Source organism: Trematomus bernacchii, unplaced genomic scaffold (genome assembly GCF_902827165.1).
Source record: "Trematomus bernacchii unplaced genomic scaffold, fTreBer1.1, whole genome shotgun sequence".
NCBI classification, from domain to species: Eukaryota; Metazoa; Chordata; class Actinopteri; order Perciformes; family Nototheniidae; genus Trematomus; species Trematomus bernacchii.
In genome coordinates this window covers 6,716,659-6,740,078 of record NW_022987739.1, presented here as the reverse complement: position 1 = coordinate 6,740,078, position 23,420 = coordinate 6,716,659, and the positions used below count along the sequence as shown (strand labels likewise).

The window sequence follows — 23,420 nt, the reverse complement described above, 5'->3', positions numbered from 1 at the left end:
CTTCTCAGAACATATGAAGAACTAAAATATATGATGAGCAATTATGGAAGAGAGCAGCGTTGTTACACGCTTTATTTATTTTCATTTTATTTGTATCCTACTCATTATCTATGCAATTAAATAATGATTGTATGTAATGAAAGTAATTTTTTATCGGATCTGTCTGTATTTTTTATTCATTGATGTTTGTAAATGTTAATGAAACATTTTCCAAAAGAAAGTTTAAAAAAAAAGGAATCGTTACGTCTCTGTCTCTGATTGGTCGAGGATCTGCGTATCAGACGTTGATCCCGCCCCTATCCGGGTACATTCATGAGTAGCTGCTGATCTCTACCGTACAGACAGGCAGGTTGTCACTCGTCTTTTTTCTCGTGTTGGAGCTGCAAAGAAGAGACTACCATGCCCGGACTTCTGCTCGGAGACGTGTTCCCAAACTTTGAGGCCGACACCACCATCGGCAGAATCAAGTTCCACGATTTCCTGGGCAACTCGTGAGTGCGCATGCTCCCCGTACAGCCATTATACTGCAACTAATGTTTAAGTTGGTGTTTTGAGTTATGTTTGCACCATGTAATGCCATGGGAGCTGGTTATATGTGTGGCTGTTTTCAGAGAAGCTTTACGCACATCTGAGTCAGGATATTTATTGATATTTAAAAGCTAAAGTGCATTTTTTTTAATAAAGAGCTGACACAAAAGTCTACAGATCACTTTACAGATGATCCCCCTGTGATTGCCATGCGACACCTGACACATACAGGGTTACTTGCATAAGCATGACTGGAGGATTGGAGCATGATAATACACCAGAAATGTAATAAAACACACACACCATTTATGTTGTGTTTAAAATGGGTGAAAGCAACATGGAGCTGTCCTAACTTTGTACAAAAGAGAGTAGCAGACATATGTGTGGTTCTCATTCATTTTCTCTGGCCAATTCATTTGCATGTAAGCAAAGAACGGACAACGCCTGTATTGTGTGAACTTGGAACTGTGCCTCAGTGCTTGCATAACCTTTAGTTCTCACCCTTGTTAAGCTGTAGGCTGCTTTGTAAAAACCGAGAGAAAGAAATACCTTAGCATGCATTTACAACCATACCAACACGCAGCCTGGCATAATGCTCCAACAATTTAATGCAGTGAGAATTATTTGTACATAGAAAGATTTAACTAGTCTAATGTAGTGTGTTGAACTGTGCAAACAATTGATTAAAAAAGCTCTTCACAATATTTTAATGAAGTAATTTGATGGTGCATTTTTCATTTACTTTTGATTTGAAGATACAAATTCAAGATTTCTACCCTGTAATTTCCTCGTCCCGACCACAGTGCAAATAGAGGGATATATTTGCCAAGGTGTACTTTGCTCTAATTTAATAACACGCATAACCTGCTGCAACTACACACTTGCCAATATAAGGAAAACATCAAGGTACAGTAACTAATAACTTGCTTGTTTACTAAGTGCGATTAGATGTTGAACTCTGAGAGGCTACCATCTGTTGAAAATGTGACCTAGTTTAAGATCCATTGTGTTTTTCAGCAGTGGTTGGTTGAGTTTGTTTTAGCCTTTTTCAGCCAAGTGACAGTCTAACAATTCCAAAGGGTAAAAGATACACTTTTTAAAAACACTTTCAAATCCTATAAGAAAGGAGGAATAAAAGAGCCGATCTGTGTGTGCACGTATAGCTCATGTTTATTGATTTAGTTTAGGTTTTTAACTTCTTGCCAGTGCTTACATCATCAGCTTCTAAACACATTCCTCTTAGAAACATTCATTTTCCATGGTTTGTTCTGCTTCGCCAGATCTGTTCAGGGCTTCTGCTCACCCCAAATCATGTGATCACCATGCCTGTGAGAAGCAGCTCTTTTGTGTTGCTTCTCAACATGTGATAGCACAATACAATACATTGAAAAGGAGGTCCACATTAACTATGTGAGGCAGAAAACTCATGCGATTCAAGGGTGAATTTATCCCTTAAAAAGTTTTCCAAGTGGTGTTTCTTTTACTGTTAAACTAGCATGTCCCTTGAGAAAACATCTGGATTGAATATTTCAAGCTTGTGTCTGCCAAATCCTCAACACCTGTGGATTCAATCTGTGGCTAGAATGTCCTGTACCAAGACATAATGTTCTCTGTCTTTTCTACAATTTCATCCTATTCTGTTCTCTCTATCCCACTATAGCTTGTGCTATTAGTCCTATCACTGTTTTTGCCCCTTCTCAAATTCAAGCCGTAAGTGTTCTTAATAGGAAACGTCAGGAGATAAATGCACAACCACAACAGAAATGAATACAGTCCATGCCTAAGACAGAATATATAGTCTATGTAATGTGTATAACATGCTCAGAGATATTGAACAAAATACTGTTTGAACTCTGTGCAGGTTTGACCTTTGGTTTATTTAATTTAGTGTGGTTACATAAACTCTGAGCCTTATGATAGAATAGAATTGGCAGGGATGAAACCCTCTTTATGGTCACACATGCAGAGCACACAGTGAAATGTGTTCTCTGCATTTAACCCATCCTAGTACCAGGAGTCTAGTACTAGGAGCAGTGGGCAGTCATTTTATTTCATTTCAAACCTTTATTTAACCAGATGGTCCCATTGAGATCATAGATCTCTTTTTCAAGGGAGACCTGCAATACAGTACAGCGCCCGGGGAGCAATGGGAAGGGGGGTGTCCGGTGCCTTGCTCAAGGGCACCACGGCAGGGCAGGAGGTGAACTGGGACCTCTCCAAGTAGCAGTCCACACTCCATATTTTAGGCCTGGTCGGGGACTTGAACCGGTGACCCTACAGCTCCCAGTCCAAGCCCCTACTGACTGAGCCACTGCCGGACAGAGGGGGAGATTGGATGTCAATGTCCTTATTTGCTATTTTCCTAATACAGTTTTGGACATTGAGATTTCTGAACCAAAAAGATGTGTAGAAAACAGATCTAATTGCTTTATTTGTATTTATTCTGTAGATGGGGTGTCCTGTTCTCCCACCCAAAGGACTTCACTCCTGTCTGCACCACTGAGCTCGCATGTGCTGCTAAGGTCAGCGATGAGTTCAAGAAACGAGGTGTGAAGATGATTGCTCTGTCCATTGACAGTGTTGAGGATCACCACAACTGGAGCAAGGTGGGTGATCACACACACACACACACGCACACGCACACGCACACGCACACACAGCCTGTATACCTGTGCCTTTTTAAAGGTGGTGTGTAAGAGGGATAACTTTGTTGAACAGGTGAGGTTACTGTTGATCAAGTAACCCTTAATAAAGGTTAACGATCGCATACTTTATTGTACAATAACGACATTTACAAGGAGAGCAAGCAGTGACTTATGACACTGTTAAAAACAAGGTGTGTCAATGGTGAGGTTTGTCATAAATCACTGCTTGCTGTTCTGTTTTCTGAATTTACAGGTTTGACAAAAAACTAATTTGGTTTCTTTTTCTTTAGATGTGTTTAAACATAATTTACAAAGCATTTTAGCTCTAAAATGTTTGAGGCTGAGTGTAGTTAGTGTGAAGGTCATGTGCTCCAGGTGTGCAGTGCATTGGTTGCATAGGTTAATTCCAAAATAAACTTCAATGATCATTCCGTTGGTTGTATGGTTCTAAGTAAACAGATAAACTTAAAATAGAGTCTGCAATTGGTCTGCAATAACATTACTTTTTATATATAAATGAACAACATTTACCACTAGTCCTAAATAGTTAAATACAATAGACTGGTTAAATGAAATCTGTACATGTGGCTAAAACATACAAAGAAAAACGTTTTATCTAGGCTACATTAAAGGTGGGGTATGTCATTTTGGAGGAACCAGCTCGAGTGCGCTAGAATTTGAAAGTACACAACCGGAACAAATCTGCCTCTTCCAGACTTCCTTACAGAGCCCCTCCTCCAACACACACGAACGTGCACATGACCAATGAGGGCACGAGATAAGTTTGTGCACAGATGGAAGGCTGACAGGCAGGTAGGCCATCCAGTTATTTTTTACAGCGCCACGGCTTCCACAGATGACATTTTTTTAATGTATTGTCAAAGCATTTCATATATTCATTGCTATCGGGATGTTAAGAGCATTCCATGGAATATAACGAAAAGTGTTTCTGAAATAAATTACATACCCCACCTTTAACTGGTAACTGCCACTCTATTGTAGGTCAGTTTTAAGAACTTTGTGGTCATCAGCGCCCTCTGGTGGTCAAGTTTTGAAAGAAAAAATACTATCAAATGCATATTTCAAAGGTTTTACACCGACTGAGGTAATATTTCTACTAACAATCCTCTGTGATGTATTTTCAGCTAAGAAGTAGTTTAACTCACACATCCTTATTATTTGAAAATGACAAGGGACAACAAATGTATACATTTGCTATTTATTTGGTTTCTTTGCAAGTTATAAACAAGTTAATGTGTATTTTTTATTACTATGGTCTAGATAAATTGCTAGTTATGTAAACAGTGGTCAAACCCATTATTCTGAAAACATAAGCACAGTCTGAAGTAGTTCACTGCCTGGCCTTACTTTCTTAAGTTTATCTAAACCAAAACATGATATTTAATGTTTTAAATGCAATTGATCTTATGTTATTAGTTTAAATGATTTGCAATTATAATTTGTAGTTTGATATGTTCCAGATGAGAACTCTGACTTTATGTTTAATTGTGTATTGCGCTTGTGGTTTGGCAGAAACCGAGGGCACATGATACTCATGGATTAATGGTTAATCCTTACCTTTAACACCGACACTCTTAAACGCCTCCTCAGAAAGGCCAGTGATTGGTCCAACAGTAATCATAGTGTCTGAGTTAAAGATTAACGTTCTCTGGTCACTTGTCAAACCTGTGCTGCACTGATTGCCAGGATTGTGAGAATATCCACGTAGGATCATAATATCATGATTTAGAGTAGTAAAGCCTGACTGTGTTTCTGTGTCTTCAGGATGTGATGGCAGTCAGCAGTTCAACTGCAAAAACTCTGCCATTCCCCATCATCGCTGACCACAACAGAGCGCTGTCCATCGAGCTGGGCATGCTGGACCCCGATGAGAGAGACAGCGATGGGCTGCCCCTCACTGCTCGCTGTGTAAGAAACCTGTCCTCCATCTTGAATCAGTTCTGGACATGTGTTTTTATTACATACAAAAAAATTGCCAAAAAGATGCAGAATGCCTGTTCTGTAACCTATTTTGGGATGGTGAAGCATCAGAGCTAAATTATGGCTTTGTGCAAAACAGGCTGTTGATTGACTATAAGTTACGCAGGCAATACACAGTGTTTGCATCTTAACAGCTTGAGTTTAGAAATCCTCATATGGAATACAAATCGCTATCACAATAACTGTTTCTGTAATTGTAAATGGATTGAAGGAAATATAATCAGAAAAAAATATAGTGCATTTGTATTTATAGGATTTGTTTTTGTCACCTAATTTAAAAGGAAGCATTTTCCATCTGTAACATTGACCCTCCGGCATTTTTAACCCACTTCAGGTCTTCGTGATTGGCCCTGACAAGAAGATGAAGCTGTCCATCCTCTACCCCGCCACCACAGGAAGGAACTTTGATGAGTTGCTCCGAGTTATCGACTCTCTGCAGCTCACGGCACAGAAGAAGGTTGCCACACCTGTCGACTGGAAGGTAAATGGCTAAACTGTGTGATTCACGAGCTTGGGCTAAGAAAAAAGCGAACAGTCTCCTTGTTTAAACTTTATATTTAGCGTACAGTCTTGAGAGTGTCATATGTATGTCACATGCTATCTTCAATAAATTGGTTGTGGTTAAATACAGTATAGACCTAACAATCAGTCAAAGCCTTCAACACAACAGTTCAAGCCTCCAGAAAACAATCTTCAAAATGTTTGTTTAGCATACATTAAATGAATTTACCAGCCCTTAAGTGCAAAGCTACAAGTGTAGGAACAAGAGATAATTGTTATATCAAATCAAGCTTTTCTTCCAAACACAGTATAACTGCACTGTATATGTGCCCTTATTTTAACACTGAAGAAAATAACCAAAAGCCACAATACACAGGAGCAATATGAGGCTGCTGTGAAGACCTCCTGTAGGACTGTTATCAAAACTAGACCTTCCTCTTCAAAAACGCTTCCTTTCTCTTTCAGCTTGGTGACAAAGTCATGGTCATTCCTTCACTCTCTGATGCTGAAGCTGCTGCTCTTTTCCCAAACGGCGTGACCACTAAAGAGGTGCCTTCTGGGAAGAATTACTTGCGCTACACCCAGCCCTAAAGATACACTAGGGACGAAAATCTTTGTATAGATTACTACTCTTTGATAAATGGAAATCATTGGATGATAACACATAAAACTGACCAAAAGCATATATGCACCAATTTGGTAGTTAATGTCATGCAACGTTCCCAGCTATGAACAGAGATGATATACGGTCTCATTTTAAAGTGCCTTGTTTCAATCAATAAACACAGTTTTCACATATGTTCTCTGAATCTTTGAGTCTTTTCACACCACATGAGGGGGCAGTTTGGTAACATTTTCTCTGCCATAAATGACTGTGCCACTAGGTGTCCTTCTACAACCTTAACTCGAAATATCACCTTGCTGCTTTTGCTGCAGTACCATTTTATACCAATAGGGGGCAGTATATGCACACCGATTGACTCACTGATGGTACCCACAGACAGCAATTAGGTTGAAAGCAACAATCTGTTCTCAACAACACAGAGATGGGGAGTGGTACCACATGTCATAAAAGTACTAGTTTATTTACATTTCCATAAATGAAAGAGGATTGGCCACATCAAGTTGATCTTCTTTCAGCAATGTTTCTCAAAGTACACAGTGAGGTTTACAAAGCGTTCTCCCCTTTCACTCTGCTTTTTTTAAAATCATTTTGCCAACTCAGCAGTACAGGCTAATGCCCTAGCTGTCTAAATGTCTTAATGTGCAATGAATTAGTCATTAAAATGGATTGTTTTGGTTCTTCTATGCTTCACGCTAAGGCTTTAAAAATGCCATTCTCCAAATGAAACTCCCCTGCTGCACAACCAAAGAGGATGCAAAGTATGGTAAATAACTACATTAGTGCATTTACTCAGTAACCATTTCCAAGTACAATTTAAAGGTACTTTTACTTCTAGTATATACATTTAGATTCCCATTGCCACATTTTCAGTATTCTCTCAAGGGATGTTTACACTTTAACCATTTATGATAAGATGCACAAGTACATTTACGTAAATAACCTACTTTTTAAGGTACTTTTATTATATAGTATAATGTGTATATATACTGAGTTTACGGTGCTTTATAAAGCTACTCCACTTAATTTGAATGGGGAAATGTCCTTTATTCTCCACTACATTTTAGCTGAAGTTACTGGTTATTTTACACATTAAGATTCTCTATTTACATTTCCCCTCTAAAATTCTCACATAATTTAATTTGAATAACAGTTTGAGGCCTGAAACAAATAATATCTATTAATTGAAAAAAAATACATAAAAGTCAGACGTATGAACACACATGTGTGATGCATTATTTTGTTTTTTGGTCTCCCATTAATCATATTCCTGTCCCTCAGATGATCTCGGTACTCTTTGGAGGGGCCTGACCCCTTTGCTGAGACAAATACACATTGTTGTCGGTATTTAAAGTCTCATAATACCATATTATTATATAACAGGACAAATATTTTTACTTTTGATGATATCAATATATTATGCTGAGAAAAACCTTCTTATTTAAGTGGAAAATATGAATGCAACACTTGTAATAGAAATGTCTTTCTATCTTGCATTGTCACTTTTTAAGTACCTGACTGCATACTCGGTCCACCGCTGAACATAAATTACTGAAGTTCTTTTATCAGCTTGCATAAATTACACATTGGGATTAATTGCAAAACAATACGAGCAATAACAGAGATTGCATAACGTCAATAAGGCATTTTGTGAATAAGCGATCTTTATTTTAATTCAGCAGAGTGAATATAAAACTATAAAGCTTCACTTCAAATCTCTGTGTCGCAGTAAACACACCTCGACAGGTCGGCCTGAACTGTAGATGAGACACTGACTGATGCCAGGACTGAGGTGTAGGTTTCTCTTTTGTTATTCAACCCTAAAAACTGCATGGCTGAGGACAGTATTAATTACTTCAAGTTGTTTGAAGGTGAACACTGATCTAATACACACACTCACATGCACATACACACACATGCACATACACAAACGCACACACGCACGCTCTGGCCTTGTATTCACTCTGAGTCTGAGGAATGCTGAGGTCAAAGAGAAAAGATGGGATTCCCTTTGAGTGAGGAGGGAGGCAGAGAGTGTGCAGAGCCAGATAAAATATCTTTGGACCTCCTCCTTTTCACTCCCGTCATCCACACAATGCAGGGAGGAATGTTATTCTTCTTTTTTTGTTTTTAATCAGTTGCTCGCTTAACAGAAATCCCCCTATAAAGAAAGTGCTATATTGTGTTTTGAATCATTGTTTCTGTTTCTGAAACTACATTCTTCTTCACACAAATGCTGGATGCTGGCTTCTCGAATGCGTGATGAAAGTATTCATCAGGTCACCCTCCACCTCCACCTCCTCTCCTCCTCCCTCTCTGGTGCCTGTTTTGTCCTCAGGAGTCATCCCAAATAACAGCCACACAGACACACCGTACTGATCAAATGCATTTCTCAAATTCCACACTACAATAGCCTGTGCCAGAGCATGAGAAGCGCTTTGGGTGTCAGACGCTGGCTTTAGTGCCCAGTACCAACCCCACTCCCCCCTCCCTTAATTCTGTTCATCTGCCACCCCTTGCTTCTCGGCTATCGAGCCAACTCACCCCATCTCACCTCGGCAACACTAGTACATGTAATACAACACCGGCCTGGGCCAAGTCTCACAGGGCAAAACACAACACACCAGCTGCTGGCCCCTCTTTCTTTCTGCCGCTCTCTATAACACACACACATACACCTTACACGCACACACTGCTGATCAAAGACATAAGAAGTGCTCTGAAAGGGATAGCCTCTAACCAAACTTGTCTTATCTCAGAGAAGAAAATGTTTTCCTCAGTTTCCATAGCAGTTTTCCTGGGAAGGGATAACCAGAAGAGGATCCCGACCAGCAAAACAAGCTCAATGCTTGTAGCTCCTGGAGTGTTGTAAATGTGCAAAGATTCAGTGACTTTAAGGAATATTTTTTTGGGGGAAATTAGCTTTTTTCGTATCTATCTAACAAGATGAATACCACCTATGTTTGTACACTACCTCTACAGTGTGCATCTGGTTAGCTTAGCTTAGCATAAGGACTGGAAACCGGGGGAACAGCTGTCAAAAGATGACAGAAATCAAATAAGCGAATCCCCAAGTGTCAAACTGTTCCTGTAAAGGTGTTGCAGACCTTTGACGTAGAGAGCGAGCAACATAAAAGCGCTGTGAACTCACACTCGGTATATATGTTTCTATGTACGTGTGTTTATTCATGAGCATGTGTTTGCTATGGAAGAGGTCATTATTCCCATGCTGTTTGCCAGGCATTGAAGCTGCCCGTGACCTGCGGGTTAACAAGCCAGAGACCAGAGGAGCAACAAAACACACACATGTACTCGCACATATGCAGAGCTATGGCTTGATGCTTTCCAGACGTGCCCTCTCTTTCTCTCCCTCCTACATCGCCTGGCACTCTCACCACTCTCCACATCTCCCCCACACACACACACTATTGCACCTCCCCCGTTCCACTCTTCTTATCAAAGTGTTTGCTTCTTCAGTTTCCCTTTCCCATGCCCAGACAAAACACTGAAGCTCTTCTCTTTGTTTCTTCCACACTCCTGTTCCTGTTTAATTCTCTTAATGACTACAAGTGGTTACAATCTAAAATTCCGGCAAACCTGTTGGCATTTATGTCTACCAGCTCACCAAGTACGACTAGCGTGGGCAGTAAGACAGGTGAAGATATTGAAGGTCAGGCCGAAAAAAAACAGAGACATGCGTGCTGACCTCAGGATTTGGCTGAACTTTAAGGTGCATTAACCGCCTCGCATTCGACACCCAGCCCTGAGCTTCCCTCACTTCTGTTAAAGCATGGGTCAACACACCTTTCAACAGACACACACACACACACACACACACACCTGCACACAGAGGCGAGGACATAATGATAAAAGTGATGAAAGTGTATGATCCGAGTGCCTAGATAAACGCCATTGTTTTGATGGCATCTCGTAAATACAGCATCTAGACAGGCTATTACTGCAGAGCAGGTTAGGGCCAGTTAGTGCTCCAGGAACAGGCTGATGGATGAGAAGGTAAAAGTGCAATCACTCTCTGTGCTTATCTTTATCTCTCTCTATCAATATCGCTGTCTTTCTCTTGCTTTTTTTCTCCCCCCGTTCTCTCTATTAGAGACACATTGATCACCCGCCCCTGGCATATCACCTGAGTAATGGCTAAGGGTGTCTGGGCATTAAAACAACCCCAGTAGAGCGCCAAGAGCTTCATCACGGCGACAAGGCAAATGGCTGTTCACATTATAAAGTGTGCCTCTGTGTATGTGTATGTGTATGTGCGTGATCATAACGCAGGGGACTTTGCCATTAAGAGGAGACATCAAACACAACCCAATAAGGATCCCAGACCACCAGACTTGCGACAAAGCGCAGCACCACTCAGCCACTTTAAGTCATTAATAATCTTTTCAGCGTGTGTGTGTGTTTTACATTCCTACAGCCACACTCTCAGTATTCTCAAGGGATATTTACACACTTCAAACCTCTAACTTACTTACTTTCTTGCTCAGAGTTAGAGAAGGTCGATACCACTCTTGTGAGAAAGAGTGGGGTATCAATCTACTTATCCAGCCCTCAGCCAAACGAGATCAACTATATTCCCCACATTTTGTGGGAAATTATCTTATTTCACACTGCCTTACAGTATCACAAATATATTCTGTATTCGCGTTGTCCAGCTTTTCAGACATGATGATCACTATTCAGTCATTCAGAAATATTCTAGTTTAATCATTTATTGGGCTGTTATCCCTCTAGTCTACACTGAACCCTGACTTGGACTTGATGGCAGTGGTGGATAGTAACAAAATGTATTCAGTACAAATACTGTAATTATGTACAATTCTGAGGTGTTAGTACTATAATCATAATTCAGTCATTTAAAATATAAGATTCTGAAATGTGAGTACTTTTACTTGTTACAGAGTATTTCTACATTTTAGTTTTGCTACTTTTGCTTTGGTAAAATATTTGAGTATTTATTTCTCCACTGCTTGATGGAGACCCTACAATTTCAGACCCGTCTTGCTGTTGTTTGTCTCTCTCAGTGTTCTTTTCCACTGATTTATTTTCCTTTAAGCAGAGGGCAGTCAGTGTGAGAGGGCAGAGGCAGTGAAACCCGGGGAAGAGAGTGTGTGTGTGTGTGTGTGTGTGTGTGTGTGTGTGTGTGTGTGTGTGTGTGTGTGTGTGTGTGTGTGTGTGTGTGTGTGTGTGTGTGTGTGTGTGTGTGTGTGGTGTGTGTGTGTGTGTGTGTGTGTGTGTGTGTGTGTGTGTGTGTGTGTGTGTGTGTGTGTGTGTGTGTGTGTGTGTGTGTGTGTGTGTGTGTGTGTGTGTGATGTGGGAGTGGGGAGTGGGGAGAGCCAAGGAGGAGGGGGCTGCTGAGATGAAGATCGAGAAGAAATTGGGAGAGGGAGAGGGGTTCAAAAAAGGGAGGCAACATGCCGTTACCATAGCAACTGTTTAGGGTTTGGATGATTTTCCCCTAACCATAATGGGCTAGTTTGGAGCATAATGAAACCAGTCTGGCTTTCCTGGCTCTCACACCCAGGGTCATATAAGCACACGCACACACAGATACACACACACACACACACACACACACACACACACACACACACACACACACACACACACACACACACACACACACACACACACAGAGCTGAGAGAGTGACATATGTTTTGCTTTAGTACTTGTTTATGTTCATCCAACAGTGGGAGAGCAGAACCATGGTTAACTATCAATTAAAGCGATGATCATAAAACAAGCACTTGTAAATAAACACTGCCAAGCTAACGTGGAGAGAGGCAGGGGAAAGGAAAAACAACGATGCAATATTAGTATAATATTAGAAATATGTTTGTTTTTTTAAACTCAACAACATCAAAGTGTTAGAAGATATTTTAAAGGTCCCTTGAACTGTACACACATTCCCACTGTAACATCACAGATATACGACACCAAGTCTTTGCTACACACTGTTTAATATTCTGAAATTATATATTTATTTCTCATGTTATGATCCCGCTCGAGGCCATCCCCCCACCAAGAAGCATTGAGTTTTCTGGCGTACTGCTTTCAATAAGTGCGCTTATAAAACGGTGTGTTAATGGGGCTTAAAGCCAGCGTATGCTACACATGGAGAGTAATAAGTCTCTATGTGTGTGTTAAAGAAGTTTGGAGGTTTGTGTCAAAGTGTGTGTATGTGGGTTAATGTCTCCTCTGTCTGAGTATAATGAGCTCCCCTGAGCCTCCCTCACCTTCCACCCCTCCTTCCATGCCTCCCTCATTTTCCCTAAATTTGGCCCTATTAACCCCTCGCTTCCCCCTGCATGTTTATTTAAGTAGGGGATGGTGGGGAGGAAAGGTGAGTCGAGCGCCTGTACACATGTTTATTTATACATAGGCTTAGGATTTGAGGAGTACGAGATGGCGGGGGGAACGAGTTGATGCAACTTGGATTTTTGTGTTTTGGGTCCAAGAAACTGCCGCATTTGTTGCCCTGAAACTAAAGGAAAAAGAGACAACAGCTCAGACGTCGGGTCAGTGGCTTCACACCTTGGATTGACCCAGTGGCGCATAATGCAGAGGTTAACTCTATCGCTAACATGCTGAACATGAAATCGCTGAGGGTGGCCGCTCGTTACCTCCAGTCTGACCTGAAACTTTAGGGATCAAGGGTCAGGAGCTGCCCTTTACCGGTGAGGGTGTATCCCACCTCAGGGTGAACCTGAACAAAAACTTTATGACATGACCAAACTGCTGTCAGCTAACTAATGTACAAACACTTTGCAAACTAACTACACATATATGAACTCAAAAAAGTTTATCATTCCCACTGCGGGTTGGCAATTTTGTTCCCATTTAGCAGACATCTGATTATATTTTACCTAACTAGGCAAACGTGATATGGATACTGACGTTTGTTTATTAGATCTGACAGATATTTGAGGAAGTACTCACTAATCAAAATAGTTTATGGAAGTTAACATTTTGTAAACATGTTTATTTGCCTTCTTGCTTAACTAATACAAGAATATATATAACAATCTTAAGACTGTACAGTCATATAAAGCAGGAGCCATTAGTTGATAAGCTTAGCATTAAGTCCAGAAATTACAATTATCTGTAGGCTATAATATGTTTGACTATTTTTTGGCTGCGAAAAGTCATGAAATATTTAGTTCAGCTTTGCCTTGGATACATATTTTATTGTGCGGTTCGGAGAGAGGTTCCTTTATTCTCATTTAACTCCTAGCAAGAAAGCACATTAGCATACTTCCCAAAATGTTTAAATGCTGCTTTAACACAACCATACTATTTCACAAAAGAAAAAGTTTATCAACAGCACCATCTTCCTAAAGAGGGTTTGCAATTCGCCCAGCCAATCGAAATTGGTACTTTTTTCTCCCCAGGATAGTACCACCTCTCTAGCAGGCACTAAAAATGGGGGTAAAAGTTCTCGGAACTAAGTTCTCTTTTTGGTGTGAACGCAAAATTCCAGGCACTATCGGAACTAAACGGGAAAAGTACGGGGAAAAGTACTCCGGTGTGAACGCGCCTATTGCTTCAGGGTTGCATCTTGCAGAGTGAGAGTTGCCTCACTTGTGACCTCGGAGCTTATCTCTGACAGAAACTGAAAGTCAAATATTTGCTGTTTGTTTTTGGATCATGATAAAATAAACCTAAATCAGTGGCAGCATGTGCAATGAACAAACTTTTTGAGTGACTATTGATATTCAAAGCTCTGTCAAAAGCTTCAGTTGTAATAATTTTAACTGCAGTACAGTATTTTTACAAGGGTGTTTTGGACTGATGTGGTCACAAGCAGGGATAAAGTGATTTGCCCCGTCCAAGACATTCTTTGGTTCTCGAAGTTACTACTGATTTTTACAGAGTAACACACATCCTGTCAAATGTCACGGATATCCCACAGGGTCACACACATATACTAAACAAACCGATTAAAAAAGAATGCAGCTATGATTCCTGTCATTTCTGTGTAATTTCTCGAACTAAGAGGCAGAGTCAGTTGTAGATATAGTAAGATAAGTGAAGTAGGTTGCATTGGGTTTGTTATTGGCACTCTTTCTTTGGTGGGGATTTTTTTTCAACAGCTTTAGCAGGTCCCAGTTTGAGGCAGAGCCAGGGGGGGCTCAGACCTCAGAATAGGAGATTGACCTCATCAGGGATTTCCCCGCAGCCCGACTCTTTCTTTCTGTTCTGTTATCACATGCACCTTATCCATCCTCCCTGCGGCCAGTTTGTGCCATTTAGGCCTCTTAAAGGAGGATTAAGGCCATGCTTCCACCTGAATGCACCTGATCTCAGTCCAGTCGTCTCTCTGTTATGACATCACAGCCATGTTGTTAAGGGATTTGACCCAAACAAACAACTTGTGCAAAAAGGGGCAGAACAGTTTCTAAGACTCTCTCACTGTTTTTTTTTTTTTTAAATCGATGCTGCCAATGGAGTACTGTGTAAAAGGGCGAGCTATTTTGGAAGCGACTATTTGATCGCCCTGATACTTAGAGCAGGAGAGTGAAATGGAAAGAGAATGAAACAGAAGGGGAAATTGAAAGGCAACAAGCAGAAAGAGAAACACAGGTTGACATCTTCCTAAGATAAATGTATGGGCCGACAGACACAGACAGCAAAGGTGAGACAGGGCGACGCCAGTAGGAAAAAGAACAAGGTTTGATGGAGGCGAAAGGCAGACAGAAAAATCCGGGGCCTTTTCAAGTGTTGCCCAGCGTTGGTTGGGTCTCAGAGCTGCTGCCAGTGTGCAGTTCTCAGTGCCACTCCAGCACAGTGAGCCTTTGTCACTGTGGTTCTCAGAGGAGCTCAGAGCCGCTCCAGCTGGCCCGCTCTCAGCCAGGTTTTCACATGTCCCGCACTCACAATCAGGCACGGAGGGGTATAGTGGATACTGGGGAATTTCGAGCATGCTTTTTTTGTTCTCCTTTTCCAAAATAGCAACTAAAATCTTAAGTTGAAGAGCACACTGGGCAGAAGGTACAGATCAGCGATCCAGCATTTTAACAGCAAACAGTGCCCCTCTTTAAATGGAGGTCTTTGTTTTATTGCATTCACTGTGGTTACTACTCTGCTGGGAGCTCTAAATACAGCAGGAACAATACTTTACTGTACCACATTGAATCGTGCTATATACCAATACTACCACAGAGTCGGAATGCTCACGTTTGGCGCTCCAAGTGCTAAACATTTAAACATGGATGGAAAGTAACAATCTAATCACAATTAACTTTATTGCCGTGAGCGAGGGGTTGGTTTTATGCACTCTTTGACATTCTGAAAGACTATTTCTTCTAATTCTACTTACACTTTAGTTTTTGATGACCTATGGCACACTTATCTACTATGTTGCAGACCTGAGGATAATTCATTCAAAGCTGCTTTAACTAATATTTGTATTAACACTGGCTTACATGACTAGTTGTATGGGAAAGTGGTCGCTCATAGTAATAAACATACAAAGTGTTATCACCTGATTCTGCAGATCCCCTTTTAGCGTCTTTCAGCTTATACGTTTTGTCTTTACTGTTTTAGTCGAGTCTCATTGCTGTCATTTGTCTTATTTTCATTCTTAGCACACAGCTCTGAAAATCCGTCACTTGAGCCTGTATGAAAGCATCATTATAGTTCTCCACTCATTTATTTATTTTTTCTTTTATGTGTCACATATCTGTAGCTCACTGAAGAAAAAACAGAGTTGTCCCAAAGTCAGAGATGACCCCATCAATAGCAGCATTCATCACTCAGTAATAAGCAGTCTGTGTCTTCCGAGTTAAGAGGTGAAAATAAATCACAGCTTAAAAGCAGGAAGGCAACAGGAGGTTGAACAACAACCTTGCAGCTCCTCCTCCTCTCCTTCCACTCTTTCTGCACAGATGCACAGATAAGAGCAGACAATACACTTCTTTGAACGCAGACAGGGTTGAGAGGAGTTGACTGATGAGCACACACACATACACACAAATACACACAAATACACATACACACATTATCAGGCTTGTCAAGAGGTTTGTGACAGGAGCATCTCCTTGAGTGTGTTATCATCTCTCTTTATGAGTCTCTGACAGGAAGTAAGGCTGCACTCTAAATTACACGTCTCTGTGTCCGCAATCCTTTCTGTCGAACAAAACAGTCGCTTCTTAGCCGTCCCTCAGCAAAACAAAGCCTTTTTACATTTTATGGTTAAAGGAACAAGTTATCGCAGGTACAGGTACACGTACACGTACACACACACGCACGCACGCACACACGCACGCACACACACACACACACACACACACACACACACGCGCACACGCACACGCACACACACGCACACGCACACACACACACACACTCGTCCTGAGCGATGAGATGTTTGTGATATAGGAGTGTATAAAACAAGCAGGCAGCTGAAAGGGCACTTTGCCACTTGGCACTGGGCCATTTTCCATTTAACGTCCCCTCCTTTCTCCTTCAGTTCACCCTGCATGCATCAACCTGGAGTTGTTTCCACCTTGCTTCTGTCTTTTTTTGGTTTCTTTTACATTTTACCACACAACAATCCATCATACAGGAGTGTATTTGGGCGTAGAGGTACCCTTATGTTAGTGTGTGGCCAGATTATTTGAGTCTTAGAGAGCTTCTCTGTTCTGGTGATCAGATTGTCATCAGCGGAGAGGAGCGAGGGAATAAGGACAGATGTGGAGGAGGTAGAGCAGTGGGAAAGATTACCCAGGCAGCTGCAGGCGGAGCAGCTACACTTACAATAGTTTGGCAGGAATTCAAATCTCAGCTTTGTACCAACCCTTCTTTTCAGCTCCACTCAGTTGTGCTTTTCCCAGCCTGCCTGTATCTGCATGAATGCTGTTGAATCAAATACTTTTAACCACCTTTCCCAAGATGAATTTGTGCCTGTCTTTCTCAATCTCCCGCCTACATATCCCTTTTTTTTTTTACCATTTGCCAAAACCACAACACACATTTAAAGCAGGCCTGCAGTCAGTTTCTGAAGGTCAGGTTTGATGTGACAGCGAGTGGGAGGGGGGAGATTGGGAAAAGAGGGGGAACTGTTTAAACTGGCCATGATCCACGAGTCCTCCACGTCCAGTAAAGAGGGAGACGTGAGAGAGGGAGACGTGAGAGATAGAGCGAGGCAGTGTGGTGTGTTGCGACTCTATTATCATGATGTAAACATGAACACACAGATGTGGTTACCTGACACAGAGATTAACGATCACTTCTCTCAATCACCCCCCCCAGCCAACATGTGCGTCAGTGTGTGTTTCACTTTGAATTTACACGTGTTTCAATCCCGCTGATAGAAGGATGTATCTTTGATGATCATATGTGCCATTGACTGAAAGCCTTAAGAGTTTATCTAAGACTGTTCTTTGCCTGACACATCAAGGGAGTTTTTCTACTTGTAGCTTGACTCTTGATTCACTTTTTCCCCTAAAGTTGGCATGTTTTGAATGCAGTCAATGTCAAAAGTAAAACAATAAAAGGTTTGTTTAGTGCTACACAGATCTGATGTTTTGTATGCTGCTATTTTCAGGAAACACGCTTGATGAAAAGACACAAGCTAGCTTAAAGGGAAAAGCCTTGCATTTATCTTTCTGATGAGGGCTGCATTCAGTCAGAGGCTGCCTGACTTACAGCTAGAGTCTATACATTTGGTACATTGGCTGTTTGGGCCGAATAAACACAGAATGCACACTCCAGTGGTTAAAAAATGTGTCTGTCTGTCTGGGGAAAGATTTTGTCCCTTTCAAATAGCGTTGAAACCAGGCAGGATGTATGACAATAAGGGTCAGATTTAAAGATGGCCATGGTTCAAGATAGTGGGGCCAAGGGAGCAGCCCCATGTACAGTTGGAAGATGGGTGGGGTCTGAGCGAGGGCATGGGAGTAAGAGGGTGGGAAGTAGGGAAGGGGCATCACATTTACGCCCCAGTCCTTTTTCTTTTTAAACCTAGACTTTCTTGCTGATCAGGTTTTCCAAAACTACAACAGTAATACATCTCTTGAAATCTCAGCCTATAGTCCATAACTTGCCAAATGTATCTGGAGAATATATGTGTGTCCACAAAAGAGTCTCACAAAGGATGAGAAAACCTCCTTATAGCCAGACACACACACACACATACACTCACCAATTCCCCTCAGTGGAAACCTGATCCCCTTCATATTTCCAGTTCAAACGCTGAGAGAAATGTCTGAGAAATGCAATTTGGTGGAGAGGCTTGGCAACCCAAACAACAACGGCAGCAAAACCTAATGAACTTTGTGGGAAAAGATGAAAAGAAATTAGCTGCATGGTAGATATAATGTATGTGAGTGAGTATGAATAAAGACAGGTTCCCATAGTGTGGTTAACTTAGAAGAAACACTGCTATCGACTATTTGTAGAAGACAAAAGCGTGCAGAACGATTCCCAAGTACTGAATTTGTGTGGGTGTGCAAAAAGTCAAGCGTGTGCTAATTAAAAAATGCAGTTATCATAGCTGTTAGTTCCAAGCAAGTGTTTATCATTGATTATAATTGGGTCCGTGATGAAGAACAACTGAACACTGAACCATTTCACTTGTTTCTTTGCGAAGGCTGTTATTTCTTACAACAGCACAACTGTCTTAGTGTATTACTGATATCCATCAGGGTGGGGAAATAGTGAAATCAACAGTGTTTGTTTTCATTTCAAAAAGACACATTTCACCATCAATGTTTCATTAAAAAACAGCCTGGAGGGATGGATAAGTGCTACAACAGAGGACAAAGAAATGTAGCAAAGGAAAGACAAAGGAGGAAGGACACAGGGAGCAGCCCTAAACCAGCTAATCTCTTTACAAGGCGTAGGATCTTGGTGCTTTTTAATATTCCAAATGTAGAATAAAGTTCAGGACATTATTCATGTTTATTCTTCTCCATCAGCTGAATGGTCGTGCACTGGCAGGTAGGCAGGCACTCTCTCATTGGACCAGTGTGAGCTTGCCAAGCTATAAAAAAAAGCTATAAAAATCACCCCCAGAACCGCTCAGATGCTGGCCATATGGCCGCGAGTTTAACAAGGACAAACTGCACCTCCTCACAGCTGCCTGCTCTCCTGGGTTCAATCCTTTTCTGTTGCTGCTTTTTTCTTCTTTAATTTTCTTCTCATTTATTTGAGCTCTTTGTCCCCTTTCCTGCTTAATCCATAGTATCTGCTTAGCCAGTTAAGATATTTTCTCTTTATATTGGCCAGTGAATTAACTTATTTTGTTGCCATTGTCTCTTTTTGTGTTGCAGAGCTACATGTGAAGAACTGACAACAATGCAAAAGCAAAAACCGTTTATCGTGTACTGCGACAGCCCAAACCATAACAGTTGAGGGGTTTTATTTTACTGTGAGTATGATGGACTCTGACACCAAAAAATGTTTTAATTTCTTGTGGTTGTTCTTGCCATATTGAGCCCATTATGCTGATTTAAGGCTTATATTATGTTAATTCAACAACCGTGCATTTAACTTAAATTTGTTTTCTTTTAGATCATTGAAAACAACTGAATTGAAGATGGTAAAACACCAACAAGCACTCCCTTTCTTCAACTCCTCAGTCATTTGTCAACAATAAGGGATTTCAGTCTACGAGTACACTCGTGCCGACAATTCTTCATCCCACGGGCCCCATTTCTTTTCAGCCGGGCTTCAGGTCTGCCGCCCTGTCATTAGCTCTGAGCTTTAATTAACGGACCCACCTGTCACCGCGCTGCACACAGACACAGCAGGTCATACGGGGGACGCTGGGGAATTCCCGCTAAAACTGTACTGCTCATCAGATTACGGAGCCCGCCTGTATAGTTGTTGATGTGCTACAAAGAAAGCAGCGCAGCAGCAGAGAATCGTTCCCCCCACAGGTGTTGCGGTTGAGGTAGGACTCGTCTCGCCCGGCATGCTTGTGTGTGTTTGTACATGAAGTGCAGAGACCTGGATGAGCGGTCGGGTAGAGAGCAATGCTAATGGGGACATCGGTGGGATTGGGAGCGCGGAAAGCGAGGAGCAGCGGGTTTGTTGGTTGTCTGCCATGCTAACAAGCAGAGTTAAAAGCCCATAGTGACAGCCCTATTAGAGCCTAATGGAGGCTGAGACAGCTGAGACCCTGACACCCTGACACACACACACACACACACACACACACACACACACACACACACACACACACACACACACACACACACACACACACACACACACACACACACACACACACACACACACACACACATGATTAAAAGACAACCACGCCCAAGAACAAGCAAGTGACTCCCCCCTGAGCTCCACCGCCTGTCTTTACCTTCATCCCTCCTGTCCTCCATCCCTGTAGTTAAAGATCTTTACGGGTGAGGGAGTGGCACAGGGATGGGGAGATTGGATGGGCTCTCATGCTATCAGCCATCCCTGGAGGTAACAAAAGGTCAAGGACTCTCATTTTTCATCTCAGCCAATTACCCTCCCAGTCCAACCCAGCTTTCCTCTGCCTCTCCATCTGGCCCTCTTCCCCCCGCTGCGCTCAACCAGTCCTCTAATCGCATTCACTCCGCCTCACATGAATGCACACACATACAGTACATGTCACTCCTCACACACATGCACACACAGTCCCACACTGTCCTCCAAATGAAAAGCTCAAATAGGATGACAAACTACAACTGTACAATAAATTAAGTCAAGCTTGATAAAAAAAAGGAAAAGGAAAATTCCCCTGCAATTAACATTCCTCTTCCTACAGAGATCCTCCCCAAGCTTCATCCATTTGTGCTCTGGGCTATAACAGATAAATAGACAGTGCTGGGTCCCTGCTGTCCCAGTCCTGTAAGGGTGTCTCAGACTATGGTCTTGTTGTGTGTTTGGGCGACCCTGCGGTGGAGTCCAACTCAAGTCCTGGGGGAGAGGCTTTGGCAAGGCCTGACCTTCTATCGGTCTGTGGTATGCAAAATATGTTGCAGGAAACAAGCTGAACATCTATCCGTCTACATAAAAAGAGGGGACTGTTTGCCTGCAGGCCATATGAAGGGACACTGCAGAGGATAGAGAGCTGGACTGCTGTTGGAGCTGTCAAATATGTGTGGGTGTGTGTGTGTGTGTGCTGGGAGGCAGTGGGGGGGAGGCACTAGGCGTGGGTGATGTTGGCGATTACTTCTAAGAGGGACTACAATTAACCCTTAGCTTCTCTGTGACCCTCTCATTCACATACTTAACCCCTCCCAGAGGTCAGAGGGCACAGGCTCTAAGTGGCCTGTGGGTCTCTAACAGGGCAATTCACAAATGAATCTGTGATAGTGAGAAGGAACCAGAAGCCTACAGAGCAGTAAAACACAGATAGAGAGGTATTTAGGATGTTAGCATTCATAGTATGTGAGTTAAAGTGCCAGTCATTGCTATTCTAATCAACAATACACTTTACCAGGTACCATTTTATATACCTGTTATACTGTATGTTGAGCAGTCAGGTGGACCAATCAGCAGGCATCATTAATAAAAACTCAGATGAAGAGGTAATTTATGATTGTGCATCTATCTGGAAAATAATACTAAAATTCATTACTTCTACCAAATGTAATTAAAAGGATAACCTTCAGCGAGACAGGACACAGATAGCAAAGTGAAAAAACACATTATAGTTGTCATATGAAATGAAAAAGGCTTTTTGAGGGGAATTTAATTGTGCCAGATGTGCTGAAAATTGTAGGCAAACACTTTCAACACTCTACACAAGTTAACATGTATTAATACATACATTCTTTGAAAACGAAATGTGGGAAAAACATGACAATTGTCTACACATGTCGCCATCTTAGTTTAGCATATTAGCATGGTGCATTTGAGGTAGTACAGTTGAGGCCAATAGGCATTAGATGATGAAAAAAAAGTATTTAAATGTATATAAGATTTTGCACGACATATCTAACTTCCAAATTCTTTAAATACTGCAGCCATAAAAATGTAAATGTTTCACTCATTAAACTCTGACGTACAGTAGCCTCCTGTGGCTTCAATTCAATACTGTGAGAGACCGAGACAGCAGAGATAGCAGAGAAAGCGTGGAAGAAAATATTTAATCTAATTTGAAGTTACTAAAAGACAAATATTGTGTTTTGGGAATTTCAGGGTTCAATGTTTCATGGAAGTGGATTTTGTGTAACATGTGTATCGCATGACATTGGGTTTTGGCAGGCTTCTGTTGCATTAGCAAAGTTAATGGCTATAAGTTACACTGCTATAAACTTTTTTTATTCATCCCTAATTTCTTTTTTAATTCAGATAAGGTGAAGATTACTGCACGTCACGCTGACATTGGAATTTATAGGAGGCAGAGAACGTGCACATAGATCATGAGTGAGTCAAGAAGTGAGGAAAGAGACCTTTTGCCTCTTCCTCTCCACAATAGCTTTTCCCTCCTAAAGTTCCACCAAACAACCCTAATGTCAGCCAAGATAAGGGATTTAATGTTACTCATTAAGTGTGTTTGCACTGTGTTCATCACCAAGCGTGAACCCCCCACCTCCACTGTGATTCCAGGGCGATGAGAGTCCCTGGACCCCAGGAGGGACTCACAGTTTGGGTATGCTCTCCATGGAGACCCCCTGGCTCCTGGTGCAGAGAACTGGAGCCAGGCCGCCTGTAGTGGCTCCCCAGAGAGACCGGAGGGGGGTATGGAGAGGCCAAGAGTTTATAAGGTAGGGGGATGATTAGTCAACCAGATATGCAGCCGTTGGCCACAGGGTTTTGATCAAGTGTGGACACATCTGCACAATACATTTTGCTCAATTAGTCACACAAAATTGTGTAATTTTGAAAGACACACAACAAATCAGAGCTAACCCCTGAGTGTTGCCATCTGTTCACAAGTCTAAGGTCTTAAAAAATGGATCATACATGTATTTTCTGTACATAAAGACTTTGACAGTTCAGCTTAAAGTGAACAATGGTCAAAGAGACGCAAGGAGGATACGTTTTTTCTCTCAATGTTTAAAAGAACCTGTCAGCACTTATTCTGAAATGAAAAGAAGACAGAAAATGAGGGAAAGACAACAAAAACACAGCTGGTACTGTGAGATGAGAGGGAAAAGTCTCAGGT

At 41.7% G+C, this 23,420-nt stretch overlaps 1 protein-coding gene across 1 annotated transcript; it reads left to right on the top strand.

Moving 5' to 3' along the window:
- The first annotated feature begins 290 nt into the window (after positions 1 to 290).
- prdx6 (peroxiredoxin 6) lies at positions 291 to 6,473 on the top strand. Its single transcript, XM_034147814.1, has 5 exons — positions 291 to 491; positions 2,978 to 3,134; positions 4,959 to 5,102; positions 5,509 to 5,655; positions 6,141 to 6,473. Exons 1-5 carry the CDS (start codon positions 400 to 402, stop codon positions 6,264 to 6,266), a joined length of 666 nt encoding a protein of 221 aa, XP_034003705.1. The 5' UTR covers positions 291 to 399; the 3' UTR covers positions 6,267 to 6,473.
- Positions 6,474 to 23,420: the final 16,947 nt, after the last annotated feature.